This window comes from Tauraco erythrolophus, chromosome 2 (assembly GCF_009769465.1).
Source record: "Tauraco erythrolophus isolate bTauEry1 chromosome 2, bTauEry1.pri, whole genome shotgun sequence".
Taxonomy (NCBI): domain Eukaryota; kingdom Metazoa; phylum Chordata; class Aves; order Musophagiformes; family Musophagidae; genus Tauraco; species Tauraco erythrolophus.
The window spans coordinates 35,021,019-35,042,493 of record NC_141466.1 but is presented as its reverse complement, the minus strand read 5'-3'; the positions used below and the strand labels follow the sequence as shown (position 1 = coordinate 35,042,493).

General features: G+C 41.7%; 1 protein-coding gene across 1 annotated transcript in view; it reads left to right on the top strand.

Moving 5' to 3' along the window:
- The first annotated feature begins 596 nt into the window (after positions 1-596).
- The window catches only part of SH3BGRL2 (SH3 domain binding glutamate rich protein like 2), a 43,794-nt gene continuing 22,915 nt past the window's right edge, over positions 597-21,475 (top strand). Inside the window, exon 1 of the mRNA XM_086608254.1 lies at positions 597-700. Coding sequence (XP_086464380.1) covers positions 656-700 — 45 coding nt within the window. The 5' untranslated portion in view covers positions 597-655. The remainder of the gene's footprint in view (positions 701-21,475) is intronic.

The window sequence follows — 21,475 nt, the reverse complement described above, 5'->3', positions numbered from 1 at the left end:
ATTTCCCACCCCTTCACTGCTGTAAATGGTGGTCAGCAGGGCCAGACCCGGGCCCGTCGGAGTGGAGGTGGTGGCTCCACATGAGACAGGAGTGCGTGGAGTGCCTAGGCAGGCTGAGCTGTCAGGGAGGCACAGCGTTAATGGCAGAGGGGACGAATTGAAGCGCGTTTGTAGTTCATCATGTGCTGGGGACACCTTGACTTGCAGGGAGCGCACCTGGAAGGTGGCACAAACCCCTTCTCGGCCCCTCAAACGCGAAGGGCGGCACTTGGCAGCCCCGGGCGCTGGGGGCGAAGCTGCCTGAAGCGGGCGGGCTGCCGGCTCGGCTCGGCTTTGCTGCCGAGGAACGGCCCAGGGAGCGCGGTGCCCCGCCCAGGGAGAACTACAGCGCCCGTCGGCCCCTGCGCGCCGCCCCCACCTTTCCCGCCTCTCGCCGTTGCCGCCTGTCAGCGAGCAGCCGGACCCGGCTCGGCTGAGAGGGGCTGCTGCCGCGGGGGAGCGGGGTGCTGCGGGCGGCGGCCGCTCTCAGGGGGCGGCGGCGGGGTGGAGCGGGGCGGCCCCGTCCCCTGCCGTGCGGAGAAGCGGCGTCCCCGCAGCCTCGCTGCCTTGCTGCCCTGTCCCGTCCGGTCCCGTCGCCGCGGCTCATGAGGTGAAGATGGTGATCCGCGTCTTCGTCGCCTCCTCCTCGGGCTCGGTGGCGGTGAGTCAGGGCGAGCGGCGGGGAGAAGGGAGAGGAGCGGGGCCGCTGCGGCCAGGGCTCAGCCTCCGGAGCCGGGGACAGCGCGGGGCGAAGCTGGCCGGTGTTGTCAGGCGCCGCTCGCCATCCCGCGGTTGCCGAGCCCGCCCTCGGGTCCGAGACCTCGCCCCGCACGCCGGCATGGACCTGCGGGTCAGCAGGCTGTTGTGAAACGCGGGTCTGAATTTGCCGGGGTTGCGTGTGCAGTGGGGGAAAAGAATGACAACTGCTTTCCCTTCCCCCTCCCCACCCCCGAAAGGCTGCCCAAGCTTAACTTTTTCGTAAATTGCCTTTGGCAAACCAAGCCCCCCTGAAACCTCTTTGTAGGGTACAAATATTGGGTGTGTTTAAAGGGTCTTAAAGGTGATTAAAGTGGGCTAAACTTTCCCGCTTGGGAAGGGGGTTCAGCGCCCTGGTGCCGGGGGAGACCGCCCTCAGGCGCGCTGAACCGGCTGAGGTGTGGTGCCTCGGTGCCTGCCAACTACTGCAGGGTTAAAAAATAAATAAAAAGAGAGCCTAGAGACAAACTTCAGGCCAGCAGCACCTCTCTGCATTAACAAATACTCTGGAATACAACTCCTTTCGAACTCAGCTTTGAAAGACATCACTGTGTCCTTTGCTTAATTGAAGCTCTTATAGCTTTCTCTTGTTGAATTAATTATGCATGTGGCCTATGAATTGCCATATTTTCATATAAAATGATAGCTCTGATATCCGTTAAGGCAATCTGAGCGTAAGCGTTCTACTGAATTTGTTCTTTAATGAGAAACTTCAGAAGGATTTAGATATAATTGCTATTCTTTATGCTTCAGTAGTGAAGGCAGTGGCGGTTTTGCATTGTGGAAGGATGTAGCACTGTATTTTCCCATCTGAAGGTTTATTGTGTGTTCACTTCCTTCAGTCTTTTACTGTGCGATACTTGTTTTCAGTTCAGTGGCATGGTGGCATGTATGTGTTCTGATATGTTTTGGCATGAAGTGTTCAAAATGCTTAGTGACTGCATTACAGCTAATAAAAACTAATTATCCATTTCAGTAGCCAACTAAGTAAACACAGAGCATCTTCAGAACTCTATAATCCATGTTCATCAAGCATCCATAACAGAAATATGTCCTTCCCTGCACGGGCAATTGGTTCATGCTGTGGTAGCTCAGTATTGCTGGGTTTAGTTTCTGTTTCATGCCTCATAGCTTGAACAATAATCCATAGTTTTATATTTTGTTTTTGTTGAAGGGAGGAAAAAATGGGCCACATAATTAGCTCACCCCTATCTCCTGTTCTGACCGGTCTGCAAACAGGCTATTGATGGGAGTTTTTGATTCTGCCCTCTCCTTCCCCTGCCTGCAAGGTACATAGCCCGGTAGCAGCAGCAATGTAACACTCTTCACTATCTATTAACCCAGCAAACAAAATCTGAGGTTGACGTGCAATTTAATTTGCACATCAGTTTGATTTGCTGACTTTTTTCTGGGTTGAACAACAAGCAGATGACATATAGTATGGATAACAGTTTGCATACTGGTGATAGCTTTCTTCCATCTAGACAGCAGTATGTTTGAGTACAGCCTTGCCACAGAAGAGTAGCTAGATTAATGATTGAAGGTACTGTTACACAGGACCAGAACTGTGACATCTCCTTTCTGTCAGTTTTTCTTCCTCTGTGTTGTCACAGCATTTAGGAACCTTTGTTATGGGCTAAGTTCCTGCTGTGCTCACTGTCACACCACTGAGGCTTTTTAGTGTGGGCTTTGCAGGGGGTGTCCATAGATCATGGCTAAGTGATTGAGGGAAATGACAAAGAAAAAAATTATCAGCTGGATACGTGGGAATCTGCATCTGGAGAAAAGAGTGTTTACTGTATTGCATGTCTCTAAACAGGGAAGTTTTAGACTTATTTTCATTGTCCTGGAGCTAAACTTTAGTGAAAGGAAACAAAAAGTGTTTTGAGTCAGGTAATTCCTTGTCTCCTCCAGCCTTCAGCACAACTACGTCAGCTGCTTTTTGGGATCCTGTGCAATGCATAAGACAGGATGATTTCCCTGTCTAGAGAAATGGGTGCCCCTTATAGATCCTACTCTGTTTCCTGCTAAAAACAGGGTCAGAATCCATGGTTTAATTTTCACCGGTAGATCAGCTTGAGTCAAATTGTAGGTTAGCTGCTTGTGAGAGTGGATGTGGCTGTGATGAGTGTCTGTCCTGCTGTAATTGACCAAAAACTTCTATATGTAATATTTGCTGATAAACTAAGCGATGTCATAGTGACACAATTCAATGTCTTAATCTCACTAGAGATATTTTAAGTTACTCTTTATTTTAAAATGAAAGGTCCATTTAGCCTCTAGAGTAAGCTTTTGGTTTCGTTTGTAACCTCACCAGCAGTGTGCTGTTAAAGCAGGGACACTTCTCAGTCCTCTTTCGTCTTTCTGCCTGGAATAAGACTGGTTTGAGTTTGCAGGGAGGGAGGAGTGAAGACAGTGATTTACTTCAATAGAAATAATGCAGCAATTTCCTTATGTTAACTGGTGAAAGAGATGATATTACCTAGCAAATACAATGAGCTAAACTCTTTGCTTATCGCTCCTTTTGAAATTTTCAGAATACCCATGTCAAATGATAGGCATTTGGCTGAAACATTCCTGAGAAATATACTGGTTGTGTAGTAAGCAAAGGCTTCAGTTTGTGTAAATATAATGTTCCCTGGAAACTTTTGAAATGTTTATTAATCCTGATGCTTGGTGTAATACATTTTGTTGCAAAGAAGATAAAAATACATAATAGTCATACATAATACTAATAGTTTGGCGCATAAAATGTTTTGGGGATCGTTTCGGAGAATGAGAAAAGAAGGTAATTGGTGTGGATGAGAAGAAATCAAAACCAATGTGAACCTTTTCTCCATTTGGTTTTGGACTTCTTCCTGCAACATCTTCCTTGCATCTGAAGGTTCTTTAGACTCCTGAGAGGTTAATACTAGTAACTATTTTTTCTTATTCTTTTTTAAAAATAAAACTTGTGAATATAAGTGCCTCATGAGCTTAAAAGAGCCCACAAATCCCAAAACCTAGTTGTTGCTTGCATGGAAACCATTCATCTTCAGTGTTTAGGGAAGCTGGACTGTGAGTTTACCCTGTAGAGATGCTGTAGACAAGTTGCCGAGACCTTCTTGTGGGAAGGGAGGAGAGAGTCGTTGTGTGTATGTGTAAATTTCTAAATAACCTCGTGTTGTTTTAAGCGTGCATTAGGCAGATCCAAATGAATTACAATGGGAAGCCTCTGAATAGACAGGCAGGCATGTTTCTACAAGCCTTACCATCTCCTACTTTTCTGACCTGAATTTCTACTTGTTGTTGGTAAGCTGTGTCTCGAATTCCAAGCACTTCTTTGTAGGACTGGGGAGGCAAGCTTTGCTACTTCTCCCTGATAAGGTTGATCAATGTTCTTTTGTGCTTAGGAGAATGGCTACTTTAAAATTAGCGTTTACTTTTCTCCCTCAGCAGTGCTTCAGTGTTTTCAGGAAATATTTTATGCCTTTGTTTTTCACCAAATCATTCCAAGGTGACTTGGAATGTTTCACATTTTTCAGTTTATAAATAAAATTTACACTTGTGCTACCGGACTGTATATTGACTCAGTTAAATGGTTTTCAGTGTTTTAAAGCAGCTCTACCTTTGACAGGAAGCTGGTCGTATGAGCTAAGTAACTCTATGCCTGGAATTCCTACAGTTATCTAGAAATGGCAAACCAGAGGAGACTTCAGTCCTCTTGCAGTCAGATGACTGAAGATCGGCGAAGGAGAATGTCATTGAAGGGCTTTCAGATAGTGGAGAAACTTCAAACAACTGGCTCGCTTGCACTTTCTCCTCTGTGATAGTAATTTATTGCCTTGGAGCTTCATCTGTTGAGCTGAACAGATAATATAGGGAGTTACTGAAATAATGGAACAGCAGGTAGAATCTACTCTGACTACTACACTTTCTGATTGAAATTTTTGTGTGTTCACGAGACATGAAAAACACATCACTGCAATGAATTCCATTTAGTGTACAAGGGCAAGTGCTCCTCAGCAATATTCTCCATGAGAACATGTTTAGGTGGACAGGAGGGTTTGGGGAGGAACTGCACCAACCCAAAAAGAGGAGACTTTTTAAATGACCAAAACTTGGACTTTGACTTTTGCTACTGAAGAGGATTACAGATTTTTTACTAGGAAGCTTGATAAGATAGGTGCAGTTACAGTTAAATTGTTTCTATAGCAAATATTGGTTTTATGAGACTAAAACTCTGCTTTTGTTTAAGCATGTTATGGCGGTCAAACAAATTGGAGTTTTTGTTTCCTGGAATGACTTTAAATCATGGTATAAAACATCAGAATGTCAGAATAATTACAGTCCTGTTTGTTTGGTTCACGTGTTGTTGGATAATGTAATGAAGACAAATACAGTGCTAACATTCTTAAGGCTAAGCTTGTCTCCTAGCGGTAATAATGAAATTCAACCGCACCCTTGTTTGTACAAAGTCATTGTAACTCAAATTTCTCATAGCACCTCTCAGGAAGAATGTGCTTCTTATTGAGAGGTGTGGAATAAATTAGCTTAGAATATGTCACTTCTAGAATATCCACCATCTAACAGGGTTTTTGCCTCTCTGCACCCCAAAAGCACAACAGTCAAAACTGAAAGTGATTTGGTTGAGTGATGCAAGTGCCTTTTGTGAAATCTGTTTTAGTTACAGTGGTCATCTGGAGGGATTTACAACTTGTTGCATGTGATTTATGGAAATTCAACTACCTGTGATACAAAATATTAAGCTTTGCAAATTATAAACATCATGATTTTTTAATGTTAGAAGTTTGTAAAATCAGATCAGAGCAGCAGGTAAGTTAGCTTTTCAGAAATTAGACAATAACCTTTACAATTAGAGGTGATCCTGCAGCATTTGCATGGGAAATAGCAGCATTTTAAAGGCATAACCATAGTATTGTCTAACGTCTGTCAGCACGCTGAGGATACACCTGTTGGATTGGATCCTCAAAGCCTGCTTTATGAATCTCACGTGAACATCATACTGTGTCACTTCACTTGGCCAAAATGGTGGTGCTTTTGATTGTGCACCTACAGAGTAGTGCTGTAGGAACAGCAGCAAGACTGGAATAAAAGTTGGATCCTTGCTCAGTCACAGGACATGTCATGCGCATCCGTGTCTTGGACCTTAGCGATTATATCATGCCCATGGGAGAGATCTAGGGACTTTCTGGATCTAGCCTCTTTGATGGACGGAATTAGTTCCCTCATCCTTCCTCAGGTTTCCTATTGTCAGGCCAGGTGGCTCATATTCATCTTTGCTGGCTTCTGTCAGTTCTATTTTGCAGGGTTCACGTGGCAGAGGGAGCCTGAGAACCTTGCTCACGATTGTGAATTCTGTGAGGCAGGAAGGTCAGTGCTGAAAGGCTTCGACTATTTTTCGCCCTAAGTATCCTCTGTGGATCTAGCTCTCAAGTCTGTAGTCCAGAGAAGTCTAAATTTTAGTTACATACTCCTGCCTCTGATGGAGAGAACTAGGAGCCTCTGAACAGCGGTTCAGATAGCTTAAGGAACGTGTTCAGGAGGGAGCCGAGTGAGAACCCTATACACAAGGATACAGGTGGAATTTAGATCATCTGTGTATGATATTCAGTACCTAACTGTTGCACCATTCTTGTGTGCTCTAGTGCTTTTCAAATATTTACGTTTCTTCTTGGCAGATAGATTATGTCAGAAGTAATGTTGCCTTGAAAAACATGCTTTAGACTACATAGTGTCATGAGCAGTAGGACCTTTACTGAACTTTGATTACGATTGTAGCTGTAATAAAACTTCAAAGGAGGTATTGTTCTAACTGAGTTTCTGAAGAACGTTTGGAGTGTGTGTTTTGACTCTCCGTTTACTGATCTGCTTTATACAGGCATATGGTTCAACGTCTCTGACAACTATATAGTGACGTTTTCATTAAAGATTTAGCCCTTCGTTTTGAATATATTCACATGGGTTGGAAAGAATAAAATGAGTAATAAAAGACAGCTTGGTCATTTTAAAAATGTTTTAAGGATGTTTTTTACCCTCTATTTTTCTAGAGAGTACAGCAGTGTCAAAGTGCAAGTCCCTGAATGGACATACTTCACAGATGGTGACCTATTCTCCTTAATCATTGACCCATATCATCAAAGCCTAGAAATTAATTTTACTAAGTCTAGTTATAGTGTCAGTGATCATGGGAGGTCACATAAAACTGAATCGATTCCGTTAATGAAAAAAACCATGGAGTAGTAATTAACTTGCATGCAATTTATTGGTACAAATGACTTCTGAATTACATTTATTTTCCACATTGTTTTGAGACGTGAAAATAAATTTGGGCAGGTAACTCACCTGTCTGTTTTCTAGAGAGTACAACCCAAGAGGAAGGGCAGGGAATGAAGCATATGCCATTCCTTGGTCATCCCCATTTTGATGTCTGGCACCAGTACATCAATATATAAACTGCCACATTTATAGCTGTCATTGTCAAGTTATTCTCTGCCGACATTGCTCCTGAAGAGAGAAACTCCAGCAGAGGGGCAGGCAGGCAGCTCTCATGCTGTAGCATTGGATCACTGCAACTGCCTGCTTCAGTGCTGCTGAAGTGGAGCTGTTGGTAGCAGCAATTTTAGTCTGGTGAATTCAAATTGAAAGCGGCATGTTTTCCATATGCAAACCACTGCAGGCTTGTTGTCTGCTTTCTTGTCACTACAAAGGTCTCTCAGCCAAGGGATGATGAACTGAATTCTGTTACATTTGGGCATCACAGACTGCTTTCCCAATATTTGTTCAGCTATTCTTCTGTAAACCTAGGTCAGATATTCACTTCCTTTCTAGATTTTTTTCCCCCCCAACAAGTCTTGTTTGTGCAAAATATGCTAAGCACCAGAGCATCAGTGTTTTTTTGGGTTTTTTTGGTTTTTTGTTTTTTTTTTTTTTCTTTTGGAACTAAATATCTTTTTACAAAGTGTTACAAAAGGCTGTTGAATTCAAGTCACTGCAGATCACAGGATTCACATTAGTCCAGCAGTAATTTTCTGGGATGTGGTGTCTAGTGTAGTAAATTCTTGTAAGAAGTGATTCAAAGCTTGTTGAAATTAGTGAAAACATCTTAATTGACTCACTGGGCTTTCATCTGAGCCAGGTGGCTTCCATAGTTACCATTAAACCTAAGGGGTGACTCATATGCGTGAAAAGTTCAAGACTTAAGTGATGTGTATTGTTCTAAATGTTTTTATTTATGCACACAAGCCATATAATGCTGCTGGCTCCAACTTGGAATTGCTCTACTACTTATTGATTTTAATTAAAATCAAAGCAAAGATTAAATCTAGAATGCAACATGTTACAGTTGACATATGTTAGATTATATGTGGTACTCTTCTGTACAATGCGTCTTCCAATTTAATTATTTCAAACATTTCTATTTATCCAAAGAGGGAAATGTAGAAGAAATTAGGATTGGTGGAAAAGTAGTCAGCATTTAAGGAAGTTCCTTATTGTATAAAATTGGGATCACTTTTGTCTTTAGCAATCTGAATGCAATTAGGAGATAAAGAATGATCACCAAGCTGGTAGCCTGGACTGTATCGTTTTACGAGCAAATGCACTAAGGGCAACAGTTTCCTCACCTGTAGCCTCAAGTGCTGGCCTCCTAAGGGAGCCTATCCAGAATGAGGTACTACAATCTTTGTTTCGCTTGCAGTGTGAAAGCTTGATAAGAGAGTAATGAACACAGAAATGCTGTAGTCCTTGGAGTCTATTCTTAGTTGAAATCTACTGTATCCAGAACTGTGATCATGTTCCAGTATGTCTGTGGTTTTTACCAGCTTAATGTTTTGATAAGTTTACAGAAGATAATTAACATTTTGTAGGTCTCTTAAATTGGTGGATTTCCTTCTCTGCAAGGTGAGGAGAAATGTAGAGGTGGTGACTGTCGATGGAAACAGTCTGCAGTTAGCTGCAATAGCTTGGAAGAGCTTCTGAGTTCCCCGGTGTCCATGAGATTGTTTCCTTAATCTTCTCTCCTGGGTTGGTATGTTGTTTAGTCAGCACCGCTTAGATGGGCAGATGGAGTCAATTCAGAAACCTAAGTCATTGTTGACTCTCATTTTAAAAAATAAAGATCAGATTAATTTCAGTGGGACTCATGTAGGTGAACAAAGTGTGACCTGATCTTTGAAGGAATGACTGAAAGACATTGGTGAACTTCGGGTGCTTTGACTGAGAGGAAGGGGTGACCGAGATACAAACATAGTGCAGGCAACTCATTTAACATAGCGTGTCTCATAGCAATGGAGCACAGATGCAAAGCCTGCTTTCTTGTCTTTCTTGGACCTTAGGCCTCCATCTGTGAAGTATTTTGGAGTGAAGTATTTTGATTCTTCTGGTGAAGGCTGTGGCAATCCTTCCATTCAGGTGTGCTACTTTACTGAAGAGTTATTTATCACCACTCTGAAGCAGCTGAGTGTAAAGCATGTGGATATCCTTCTTTTGGGGTGATAAGAGCTACAGTGATGAGGAACTTTTCTTAAAACAAGTTATTTCCATCTTGTTAGTGTGAGAAGAGAAAAACAACTGGATTTTACAACAGTAAACAAGCTTATTTAGTCTAAATTTAATATTGTACTTCAGAATAAAGTAATTGAATTTGGCATGAAGGAAGGGGAGTAACTGTCTCACTAACTGATTTATGAAGAGAAGCTCTTAGGAGATGCAGGTTCAGTAACTCATGTTAATCATCAATAGCAGCATGCCCTTCTGTTGTTGCCCGTCTCCCTTGGGTAGGATAGAGCTTGTCTTGACAGTTAAGAGTTCCAGGATGTGTCCGTTTGGTCTTGCTTTTTTACCTCTGGGTAACTAATCCCCACCGTTCTCCATCTCTGTTATTCCATGAGTCTGGCCTATACTTAAGAGCTTTACTGATGTAACTTATTTCAGATACTGAGGTGCTTACAAAGCATCAAAATAGTTATGCCAATGTAAGAGATCCAGTATAACTGTGTTGGCTATTGGGGACATACAGTGGCATAACTGTTTCCCTTCCTACCCCGGAAAAATATAACATCAGCATAAACAATGTTAGGAAGATTTTCATCTGAGAGTTCTGACAGGGCTAGTGGTGGCCCTTTAAGACCTTACTGCTCATAACTTCAAAGTTGCTCTTCTGCCTGTTGCAGGGCTCTGAGACAGAACACGTGCCTGCATTCTAGCCTCTTTGGTTGCAGCCTTGTGTGCTTGCCTTCATGGGTGCGAAAGGTGGGCTAGTAATACATTGGACCACGACACGTCCAGTTTTGCCGTTGTTGCAGGGGAGATGATAACTTTTGGCAAGAGGAGGATAGTAAACCTCTGCTTGCGACAAAGCCTTAAACAGCCACAGTTTCTGGCTTTCTGAACATCCCATTTCATGGGATTGTTCTACTGCATGCTCTGCCAGCAGGGCTAACCTCAGAGCTTTTGTTTGTGGGCAGAGCCCTGAAACCACAAACTTGTACTCTGTATTAAATACAAATGAAAGCACGTGATTGTGTATGTTTCCTTCACACATGCTGGTAAGTTTTTTCTGTTGGCTTTTGGCTTTTTATGTTTTTACAAAAAGACACAAATTTTATTTACGTTCCCATGCTAGGAGTTATGGCCCATTGTGATCCTTTTCACCAGTGTAACACGGGTCCTCTGAATCCACTGAATTCACCCAGTTGAAGCAAGAGAACATGACTCAGAAAAAAAATTATCAGAATTTAATTGTGGAAATTCCATCACAACTTTCACAAATTTGTTTTATTTCCTGCTACAGAGGATGATATTGAGTATTATCTGTGCTATTAAAACCTTAATGAGTGATTATTTGGAACAATTTGATAGTAACATTACAAATCAATTGAAGACTAGTTTCTTAATCATGGAATTGGGGTCTGTGTCTTTCAGAGAAAGGCAAGTGAATTTTTGTGTGTCTTCATTTTGAAGAAAGCTTCCTTTGATCTGTTGAACAATAGAGCATCAGCAACTGAAACCTGTCATTACTTTGCTGTAGGGTTAGTGGAATTCTCATCCCTGTCTAATCTAAAGAAACACAATTCAAGTATGCATTAAACCTTTGATCTGGATCTGCATCTGCTCAGGTCAGACAATCTTCCTGCAGCATCTCTAATTGAGCGATCTGATATATTTATATAGAAGCAGATACAGGAGTGGCATTTGAAGGATTTAGATAGCATCAAATTCTTCTAGGAAGCTAAAATTAGTTAGAAAGAAGATACAAAACTAGTCTTTGATCAGAGAAGACAGCTGCCTTGAAGGCCCTGATGTACAAGTAGCCCCTTCCTACTAAGTGAGACTGGCTTACCTGCAGCAAGATCTGCTTTCTGGCAAAGGTTCCCAGCATCAGGCCCCAGGGGAGTCTAAAATTCTGTGGGTTTATTCAGCATGGTATTCAGCAATGCCTTTGGCTATGTGAAGATGGCTCCTGTTGACCTTGCAGGAGATGTGTCTGCAGGTTTTGGGGTAATAATCAGATGGCTGCAGTGTTTGGAAATGCCGCTAGTCATTAAGAAATGGGGCTGCAGAAGTACAACAGAAAAAGTGATTTGCACATACAGAGCTGCAAGAACATGAGTTATGTGGATATAGTTGCATTTGGTGAAAGAGAAATAATGTTGACATTTGTTAATAAAGTCAGAAGCCTCCTTCTGCTCTCAGTTGAGTCAAAGGTAATTCTGTTATTGATCTGAGTAACAGCAGTGGCAGTCAGCCCTAGTTTAGAGAATGATATCAACAAAATCCATCATCCTAGCCTTACAAAAACATACTGATAGAACTTTGCAGTAATACATTCCAATGTTATCTGAAATCTGACATTTGTCTAGAGCCACAAATGTGTTTTTCTCTTGCTGTTTCATATACCGCTGGGAAAACCTGTAAATATCCATAAAAACTTAGCAGAACAAATTCTGGATGACTTGCACTTTTGTTACTGCTGTAATTTTAAAGTGTGCTATCAAGGGTGTGTATATCTGTAGTTGGCAGATTGACACATCTGTGCTGTGCGGATAGTAGCTGTCAGGAGAAAACAGTGAAAGTATTGACAGCTTTATTGTGCAAACTTGTTTTTCAAATTCTTTGGAGCATTTTGGAGTTATAATATCTCTGATCCTTCAGGATGAGAAGACAAATAAATGCAAACATAGTCCTTCTTAGGGAAAGGCTAGATGTTTTTACAAGTGTCTGATCATTCTCTCAAATGCATGGAGAGGGATTAGTAGCTGTGTGGGAGAAATATGGATATGACCTTGTGTTTATGTGGGAATAGGGTTCTGTATGAAACCCAGTATGCCACTGCTGGGCCTAGGCGATACTGTAGTCTTGGAGCTTGCCTTAGTTTCTCCTTGAAACTCTACCATACTGTCAGGAGACTGCTGCATGTGGCATCTTATGGCTTCACATTCTTCATCAACTAGCTCTTGTTTCAGAAATAGCTGGAGCTGCAGTTGGCTGTAACTAGATGTTGAGCTATGGGTCCTGAGTGACAAAATATAGAGGGTGCAGCCTTACAGGTGAGGTAGGAGTTGGCCAGCAGGACTTAAATCTTGAGCTAACTGAGACCTCACCCAGATGAAACAAGGCTAGTTACTTATTATGTCTCATGGGCTGCTAGGTGGTTTTATCTCTTCTAAGAGATAAATATTCCTGTGCCACTGGGTTTTGATGCTTGAAGCTAATGAGAAGGAAGAAACATGACCTATTTTTTGAGTGCCAAGAAATTTGCTTATATCTCATTTGCAGTAAGTACAGAAAATACAGCTGGGGATGCTTTATTCATTGTTACAAAACAATGTGACTGATAAATACATAGAACTAGTTCACAACACTTTCAGTGCTCTGCTGACTCACCACATCACAAAAAAAAGACAGTTGTGTGTTCTCATCTTAAAAGTCTAGGTGATAAACATGTTACATAATAGGAAGTGTGTGTGAATTTCTTGTTAGAGAGATTTTTTGGTTTTAAACTTTTATTTTTCTTTGCAGAATTTAGAATAGAATAGAACAGTTAGAACTCGTCTAGATCATCTAGTCCAACTGCCTGACCAATTCAGGGCTGACCAAAAGTTAAAGCATGTTATTAAGGGCATTGTCCAAATGCCTCTTAAACACTGACAGGTTTGGGGCATCGACCACCTCTCTAGAATGCCTCTTCCAGGGTTTGACCACTCTCTTGGTAAAGAAATGCTTCCTAGTTTCCAGTCTAAACCTCCCCTGGCACAGCTTTGAACCATTCCCACACGTCCTGTCACTGTGTTCCAGGGAGAAGAGCTCAGCAGCTCCCTCTCCACTTCCCCTCCTCAGGAAGCTGTAGAGAGCAATAAGGTTGCCCTTCAGCCTCCTTTTCTCCAAACTAGACAAAGTCTTTAGCCACTCCTCATAGTACATTACTTCCAGCCCTGTCACCAGCTTTGTTGACCTCCTCTGGACACATTCAAGTACCTTAACATCCTTCTTAAATTGTGGGGTGCAGAACTGCACACAGTACTCAAGGTGAGGCCGCTCTGACACTGAATACAGTAGCATAATCACCCCTTTCGACTGGCTGGTTGCACTGTGTTTAGTGCACCTCAGGATGCTGTTTGCCCTTTTGGCTGCCAGGGCACACTGCTGACTCATACGAGTATTATGGCGTTTGCTTACTTTCCAAAACCTGCTTATAAAACTGCTCTCTTCAGTGCTATTTCAGTGAACTCTAAACAATTACCAAATATTTAACATATTTTAAGAATATAAAGAAACAAAACATAGTTATGGTCTTTTTCTTTCCTCGTTCTTTCAGTACGAGGGTGGTAAGACTTTGGAGTAGATTGCCCAGAGAAGTTGTGGATGCCCCCTCTCTGGAGGTGTTCAAGGCCAAGTTGGACAGAGCCTTGAGTAGCCTGATCTAGTTGAGAGGCGTCCCTGCCCATGACAGGGAGGTTGGATTAGATGATCTCTAAGGTCCCTTCCAGCCTATGCCATTCTATGATTCTGTGATTCTTCCCTCCACAAAATTGTAATTCTACCAAGCAACCTTGATTCATAGTAACAAAGTGATACCTCTTAACCTCTGCAGATTTTCAGCTACAGCAGTATTGGACTTTCATGTGCAAGACACCAAACTTCCCCACTCTCCTAAGTCTGCAGGAGGAACTGTGAGATTCAAGGTCAATTTTGTTTTCATCACTGCAGGATAAGGACTGAGATTCCAATAGTTCAGAACTTTACGGTTCTTGACTACCTAGCTGAACTGGGACTTCACTGGGAAGCAAAGGATATTCTTCAGAATCAAATAACTTACAGAAATCAAAAGAAATAAACGTATGTATAAAAGTAATATAGCATTGAGATCAGAGAACAACTTACATTTAATTAGGAGGTACTAAAGAGTAGCTGAGTTAATAAGAGTTGCAGTTATCATACTTGTATTTATGTGTAGTATATGTTTTGAAAAGGAAGATAGACGTTGCTCACTGGAAGGGTTTCTTTCATGATGCAAAATACTTGCTATAAATATGCCACTTTGACAAAAGAGAATAGTATAAGGAGGAGTTAAATGTAGAATGCTAAACAGGAGATTTAAATTATTCTCTGGCAACTTTGAGAGGTTTCTGTTGAAAAAATGCATGAAAATAACACTTTCTTTTTAACCACTCTCTTGAATCACTGAAACATATGGTAAAGTACAAACAAAAACATCGATCTATTGAAAGAAGTTAGCTGCCAGCTAAGGTTTGAATTGTTAGTCTTTTGAAATGAATTATTCTAGTCCTGCAAGATGGTTCCATCAGGAGAAGTTTTTGATAGCCGAAAATACGCTTCATGAATCCCTGAAATCTTCCAGACTGCTCAAAGTTTCTCTTGTCTTTTGTGCTGGACACTAGAATCTCCAACCTTGTGGTTTTTTGGTTTTTTGGGGTTTTTTTAAGAGATAAATTCCTAACACATAATTCTAATAATTTTGAAAGTTGGCTTGTTGTTGACTGAGACATTATTAAAACCAGACCAAGTTACCAGCATGCTCTGGTAATCTGCCCTCTGTTTTAGCTAGAGGCCCAGCCGAAGGAGAACCAGTATGCCTTCCCAGGTTACTCACAAGAAAATAGCTATGACTAGGAAAGATCCTGTATCTGCAGCACAAGTATAATTTCCAGTGTGCATTTTGTTAAATAGAAATGTAAAAGTTTTCAGGATAGTGTAATTCCATAGAATGGAGCTCCTGCTGTCGGTTACGATCCAAACCGACAGCAGGTTTTGCCAGCTTCCCTGCTAGAACAACCAGCAGTGCATCCTGACCTTCAATCTGGCAGTCACCTGCTGCTTGCCAGCCTAGGCTGCAAATTCTCTCGTTACATTCCTCAGGCTGCATGGAGTCCTCTGCCTGCTAGTTTGTCAAGGTCTCTCTGGTTCGGTGCTGCCTGCCTGTACACTCAGTGGGACTTCCAAGTTCTGGTTCAGTCCTTGTTGCAAAGTCTTCAGGTTTCACTTTGTTTTAGCCATTTTTCATTTCCACAAGCAATGATGTGTTTTTTTTTTTGTTTCACCTTGATGCAATGGAATACAAATTCACATCATTAACTCGAAGATCCAGCTTCTGTGGCATTCTTATTCTTTTGATGGAAAGTAATAACCAAAATTTGGGTCTCATAGCATCTGGTTTCTTCCAGTCCATCAGAGACTTATATGTAAGTGGATTTTCAGCACTGTAGGAACACATTGTTAACTGCTGCAAGAAGAAAACAATGATAGAATCACTTACTCCATTTGTGTACATCATTGGCAAATCTTGTTTCCTGGAACAGAAGAAATAAAGAGAGGTAGATTTGGGAGTGACTGGAGAGGAAGAACTTCTTCCCAGTAAGGGTAACAGAACACTGGAACAGGCTGCCCAGAGACGTTGTGGAGTCTCTTTCTCTGGAGATGTTCAAAACCCGCCTGGATACGTTCTTGTGTGATCTGATCTAGGTGGTCCTGCTCCGGTAGGGGGATTGGACTAGGTGATCCTTTGAGGTCCCTTCCAATCCCTAACATTCCATGATTCCGTGAGAGGCTTTCTTAGCTGCACACGGCTCAGAGGTGCCCTGCATGGCAACGCCTGTAGCTGATATTTCTGTAGAATCTTCTCTTTTTCCTTTCTTGGTCTTTCCCCTTTTTCTGTTTGGTCCATATCTGTCTCTCCTTTTCTCTTACATGCTCACTTAAATAATACTAACTAAACCTCTGAGCAAACTCTCATCATCTCTTGTTTTGCTCAGTAATAAACGTATTTGTAATTGCTAGACTCCTTCATGTTTCTGAGTGTCACCTTGTTACTTGCACAGAGAACAATAGTTTCTTAATAAAAAAAAAAGTCTTAAGTAAGAAACTTTCCTCTTCAGCTTGTAGTAAACATACATACACAGAAATAGATTTAAATGCCGTTTATCATAGTGCAACATAATAAAACATAACATAAGAAAATAATATGTTTTCCTTAGCTGTCTGCTTGTGATTAGGAGTCTTTTAAAAACCAAACCTGGCTCAGATTTTAATTGCATTTCTTAAATAGTGGGCTCTTCCAAAGACACTGTACGCATTGCTCAGAGGTAAAAAGGTGTGCAGGTTGCCTGGCTAAGCAGTGTCTCAGCAGCTCACAGGGACCTAAACTTATTTTGCATACAGCTGAACAGATCGCCCTCCTGGTTCAATACAGTGTTTCATATGGTGTGTCCTTAATTATGGCTCTGTATGGAAGCGGAAGAGTGCTGCTAGCAGGAGACCAGGGCACTGCAGGCTGCATGTGGCCACTGTACAGGGACTGTTCTGTTTCTTTTCAGATTGAAAAGTTCCGTGGTCAATTTTTAGGATGTTGAAACATTAACATATAGTTTTTCTTGAGGATGAAGTGTTGAAGGTGATTTTAGCTATTTGGAGCTCTGTTCTGAGAGGACTGTATTTTCCTTCTGTCACATGTAAGGCTGTATTTGCTACGGCAGGTAGCCACTTACTTTACTTTTGGAATAGTTATGTAATGCTATTTTTTTTTAAATCTTTGTTTTTTAAATTTCTTCTTTATTACCCTCCTAAACCTCACCACAGCTTCTCATCTCCTTTTTCCCTGTGTACATTGCTGAGTTGTATTTTTGTGTGCCAAGAACAATGAATTAATTATATGAACCTTTGTAAAGGTCTGTCACAGCACTACCATCTCTCTGCGATAAAAATTTCCAGGGGTCAGTTGTGCTTTCCTTTCCTCAGCCAGGCAAAGAAAGAGAAATGTGGCAGGAAGTCTCTATTGCTACAGTTTGCAAAATGTAACAAGACCATGAGGTTATGCGTATCAGCCTTGGGGTGAATGTGTGAGATTGTTTTTATTGCTTCTCTGTGAAAGAAGAAACACAGCGGAAACAGAAGAAGAGAATGCAGATGTGACTTAGTGTGTTTGTGAGAGGCATTGCCTCCTCCTTGCTTTTCTAAGGAAGGTACGTGTAGGTTTGCAGTTAATGCTGTTTAGAGTTCTGTTCATTTGATGTGGTTAGGGCTTGCATCTCTGTAGAGCATAGTATCTCCTTATTATCTGGGAGTATGCATTAAGCCTCATCTGTATGAGAAGTGAAGATTAGTAATCCTCTGCAGCAGCTATACTACATCTGCATTTTGTACTGCAGCAATCCCTTTGGTTATGTTTGCATGACTTGTAAAGGCAGAAGCTTCCATTTGCTATTTTCAGCTGTGGGAGTGAGCTGGACCTTGTGTTTATGTAACACAGATGCTGTTTATGCAGTTCATATTTCAAATACCTGTAGCTGGTCATGCGTGAGCTTCTGCTGAGCCATTTTCTTAGGATGCAGTTTTGCTACTGGTATAAACCGATGAGATTGTGGTGTTGACATTATTGATGCTCCTTCCCCCGTTCCCCTGGTTTCTGCATTATGCTTGTGGAAGGAAAGCTGCAGGAGCTGCTTGCCAGGAAGGAGGAACATTGCGTTGTCTCACTGACAGGCAGTGGTGAGATCCGCTTCGCTATATCATCAAACTGCACTGTAAAGGTGCCCCTGACAAATGCAATACATTCAGATTTAAGCTGAGTCAGTGGGTGGATAACGTGGCTGCTGCAGTTCTGGAGTAAGGGCAGAGGTCAGGTAAGCGTAACAAGATTGAAATAGAAGGAAAGGAACCAGCAGGACCATCTCTGTCTTTAGAGGCACAGGTCTAGATGTGTGTCAGTCTGTGAAACAAGTCTTTAAGGTGGACTTAGACATGCATTCTGTTTTGTTTTTTTATGTGTCAGACTTCTAAATTGTGTTTGTGGTCTGACAAGTCTGCTTGGAAGATATTAATTGTAAGGCCTTGTTCTCAGTGTGTGTGATCTGAGTATTTTTTGGGGTGAGATTTTGTGTTAGAAAGGATGCTAGTTGTTCTTGGGATCTGTCTGCGATGAGTGGACCGTTCAGATTAGGCTTTTAGTCCCTTCAGTTGCAGGATGAAGAGGCTGTAGGACATCTCACTCACCAGCTAGTGCACTGGATGGTACCTGCTCTCGTTCTCTCCACTTGCAGGCAGGAGGACTGAAGCCCAGGGAATGCCTTTTCTCCAGAAGGTGGGAGTTAAGAGTCCAGAGCAGAAGACCAACCTCCTGTATCCGCTTTGTGGGCACCAGACACTCAGCAGCATGCCTGCTGACACTGCGAAGAGATTGGAAACTGAGAACGTGTCTCTTTTGTATGATTTATATTAACTGGGCTAACGAAATAAGGCAGAGAAGTTCTCTTTAATCATGGCTATTTCATAGTTCCTATTAATACTGCTGCTTGAATCATCTTGCCTATAGTATAGTAGAAGTAACATTCCTTTGTCCTGAGTTAGATAAATCCTGGACAAGGAAGATTTTTGCAGTGTATTCAATATTTTGGTTAAAATAGTATAGAATAAAGAAATACTGCTGCCATTGAGTAATGGAGAGACCACATGATATGCTCCTCTGGTTCAGCAGCTGGCAGTAGCCAAGCCTTTCTAGTACAGGAGAACTACTAAAAACAGGTTCAGGAGGCAGAGAGGGAAAAAAAGAAGGAAATTGTGACCTCTTGGAAGTGATGAGAAGCTTCCAGGGAATTTTGGATACAGAATGTGATCTGATTTTGCTAAACTTCCGGTTCAGTCTAGACATTATTTATGATGGTAACATCCTTATTTTGCTATTAAATAGGTGATAGAGTTTTTACCAGAGATCACTGCTCAGGTTAGCTGGGTGATCTGCTTCCCCCTTATATTAGTTGTGTGGGAAACACATCTTACAGATCTGCCAAAGATGTAAAGAGTAAAGTGGCTAAAAGCTGGAAGTGAGGTGAATTCTGAACAGAAGCAAACAAATATTTTAAATGAAGGCAGTTAATTAACTATGGGAACAATTTACAAAGGCCAGCAGATTCTCTGTTAGTTCAGGAGTGGATCTTAGGAGGGAAAAAATCTGAAGAAACTCTTTACTCCCAAGAGGAATTAATTCAGGGATGCTGAAGGTCAGAACAGATGATCCCAGTGGTCCCACCTGGCCTGGCCTGAGGATATCTTTAAAGTATTTCTCCACAGCAGTCTGAAATCGCATCCTCCTGTTACCTGTTACAAGTCAGTATAAAGAAATAAAAACTAGGGGAGAAAGCCAGGATACTTTAGCTGAGATGGACTTTTTTTTTTGTAAATTGGGCTAGGGCTACTGAACAAGTGATTAGCTCCTTTTAGCAGTTCTGTATGTCGAAGTGGACATCCTGTTTTTCTGGTTTTTAATCCTAATTAAAATCCAGCTCCAAATACTGGGATAAAATGGAGATGTCTCTGGGAGTTTTTTCCTGTCTTGTGAGTAAAACATAGATGAACAGTAAAACCAAACCCAGAGGAATGATGTTCAGAAAACAGCCTGCTAAAAATATGGGAGACAAACATCATATTATGAAAGTAGACTATTAGCCCTATCAGAGTTTTCTTCACCATGTTAGAGATAAATTAGATTCATATTATGTAGAGAGACACGGCTTTTATTTCAAAGTCAGTGTCACTGCTTAATCAAAGGAGATGATATTGCCTGTTCCTGGTTGTATTTATGGCTAATACTCTGTCATGACTACAAGGAAATTAAAAAAAAAAAATCTACGTCAAACTGCCTGTTTAAGATGAGATAAATAGGATGCATATTAAAGCTGCAGTCTCTTAATAGAATACAAAATTAAATGAGGGATATGTTTTCCTCTGAAACTTCACAATGGATATGTATTTTGATGGTGTATCTCACAGTGTCTTCTGGTGTGCTGAAACATATTAAAACCAAAATATTTTGATGCTAAAGCAGCCTATCCTGTAAGAATACAGATGCTTTCCCAAAGTGATGTATGAATAGCCATGAACCAAGTTTTTCTGAACATGGTACCTCTGATTATATGAATACTCTCTTCAGATCCCTTTTGATTGCATCACTCTCTGGAAACCTCAGAAGCGGGAAAGTACAAGGCTAAGTTTCACAGAGAGGACTGAAGTATCCACCTCCGGAGTTTGTCAAATGAGGATGAATTTTTCTCCACTGGGCTCTTGATGGGAGCTCAGGTCCTCTGCATAGGCTAGTGAGGAGGGAAGAACTGACAGTGCTCTTTGTGTCATGTTGTCCTTGCTCAGTGTTTCATCTGGTCGAACGCTGGAAGTTTTTATATCTCAGAGTAACCACAGAGAGCTGCAGGCAGGATTGCGAGGCTGACGCACTCCTGCGGCACAGATCCAGTTGTAGAGGAAGACAAAGGTCCCGTGGTTTTCTTGGGAATAATCAGATGGCATCTGTTGTGGCAGATGCTCTGAGCATCAATGTTAAACAAGGCATAATTTAATAGGATTTTTAATGTAACTAATGCGCTTGTTTCAGTTTACAGACTTGAATCAAATCACTTGGGGTAGTAGAAGAAGACGCTACTTTTTTGGCTAAGAGTTTTCAGGGCATTTTGTTTAATTTATGCAGCTGGCACATCCACAGCTGATAACTCAAGCAGATGTCATGTGGAGAATTGCAAGGCTTCTGACTAAAAAAACCCCACAATTTATTTCACTTCAACATCTTAATTAGTTTTATAAAAATAAAAAGGAAAGATTAGGAAATGTGGGTTTGTGAGAGCATTCTCATGGTGTGAACAGTAAAATATGAGGGATCTGATTAAATCTGAGTTGCAGTGAAACTTGTGCCCAGTGTACAGGCTACTGGAAGACAGCAAATGAAAATGGGTAATGTAGATAGGTGTGTACCAGTACGTGGCCTCGGCCTGAGCAATGGAGCCCTCTTGTCTGTCCTGTGAAGCTGTTACTGTCGCTGGCACGGACAGCTTTGGCCAAGACTAACTTTCAGCCTTGCAGGCAGTTTGTGGCCATGATTTAGATGTTACAGCATGCCAAGGATCATTCCCGATGTACAGTTTGCATGCAGCCACTTTGAGAGGGTGCAGGTTTAATAAACTTGGCCAGATGATGCCATTTGACCTCAGGGCCAGAGGGCTGGCCCAGGCACTCTGAGTTTACTGGTTGCTCTGACCAGTGCAGCTGGTCAATGCTGTAGGAGGGAATTCGTCTTGGTGTTAGCTGTACTCCGCTATAAGGAAATGACCTCTCGCACGCATCATTTTAAATATCTCTCTTCTGTTTGAACAAATATGTAATA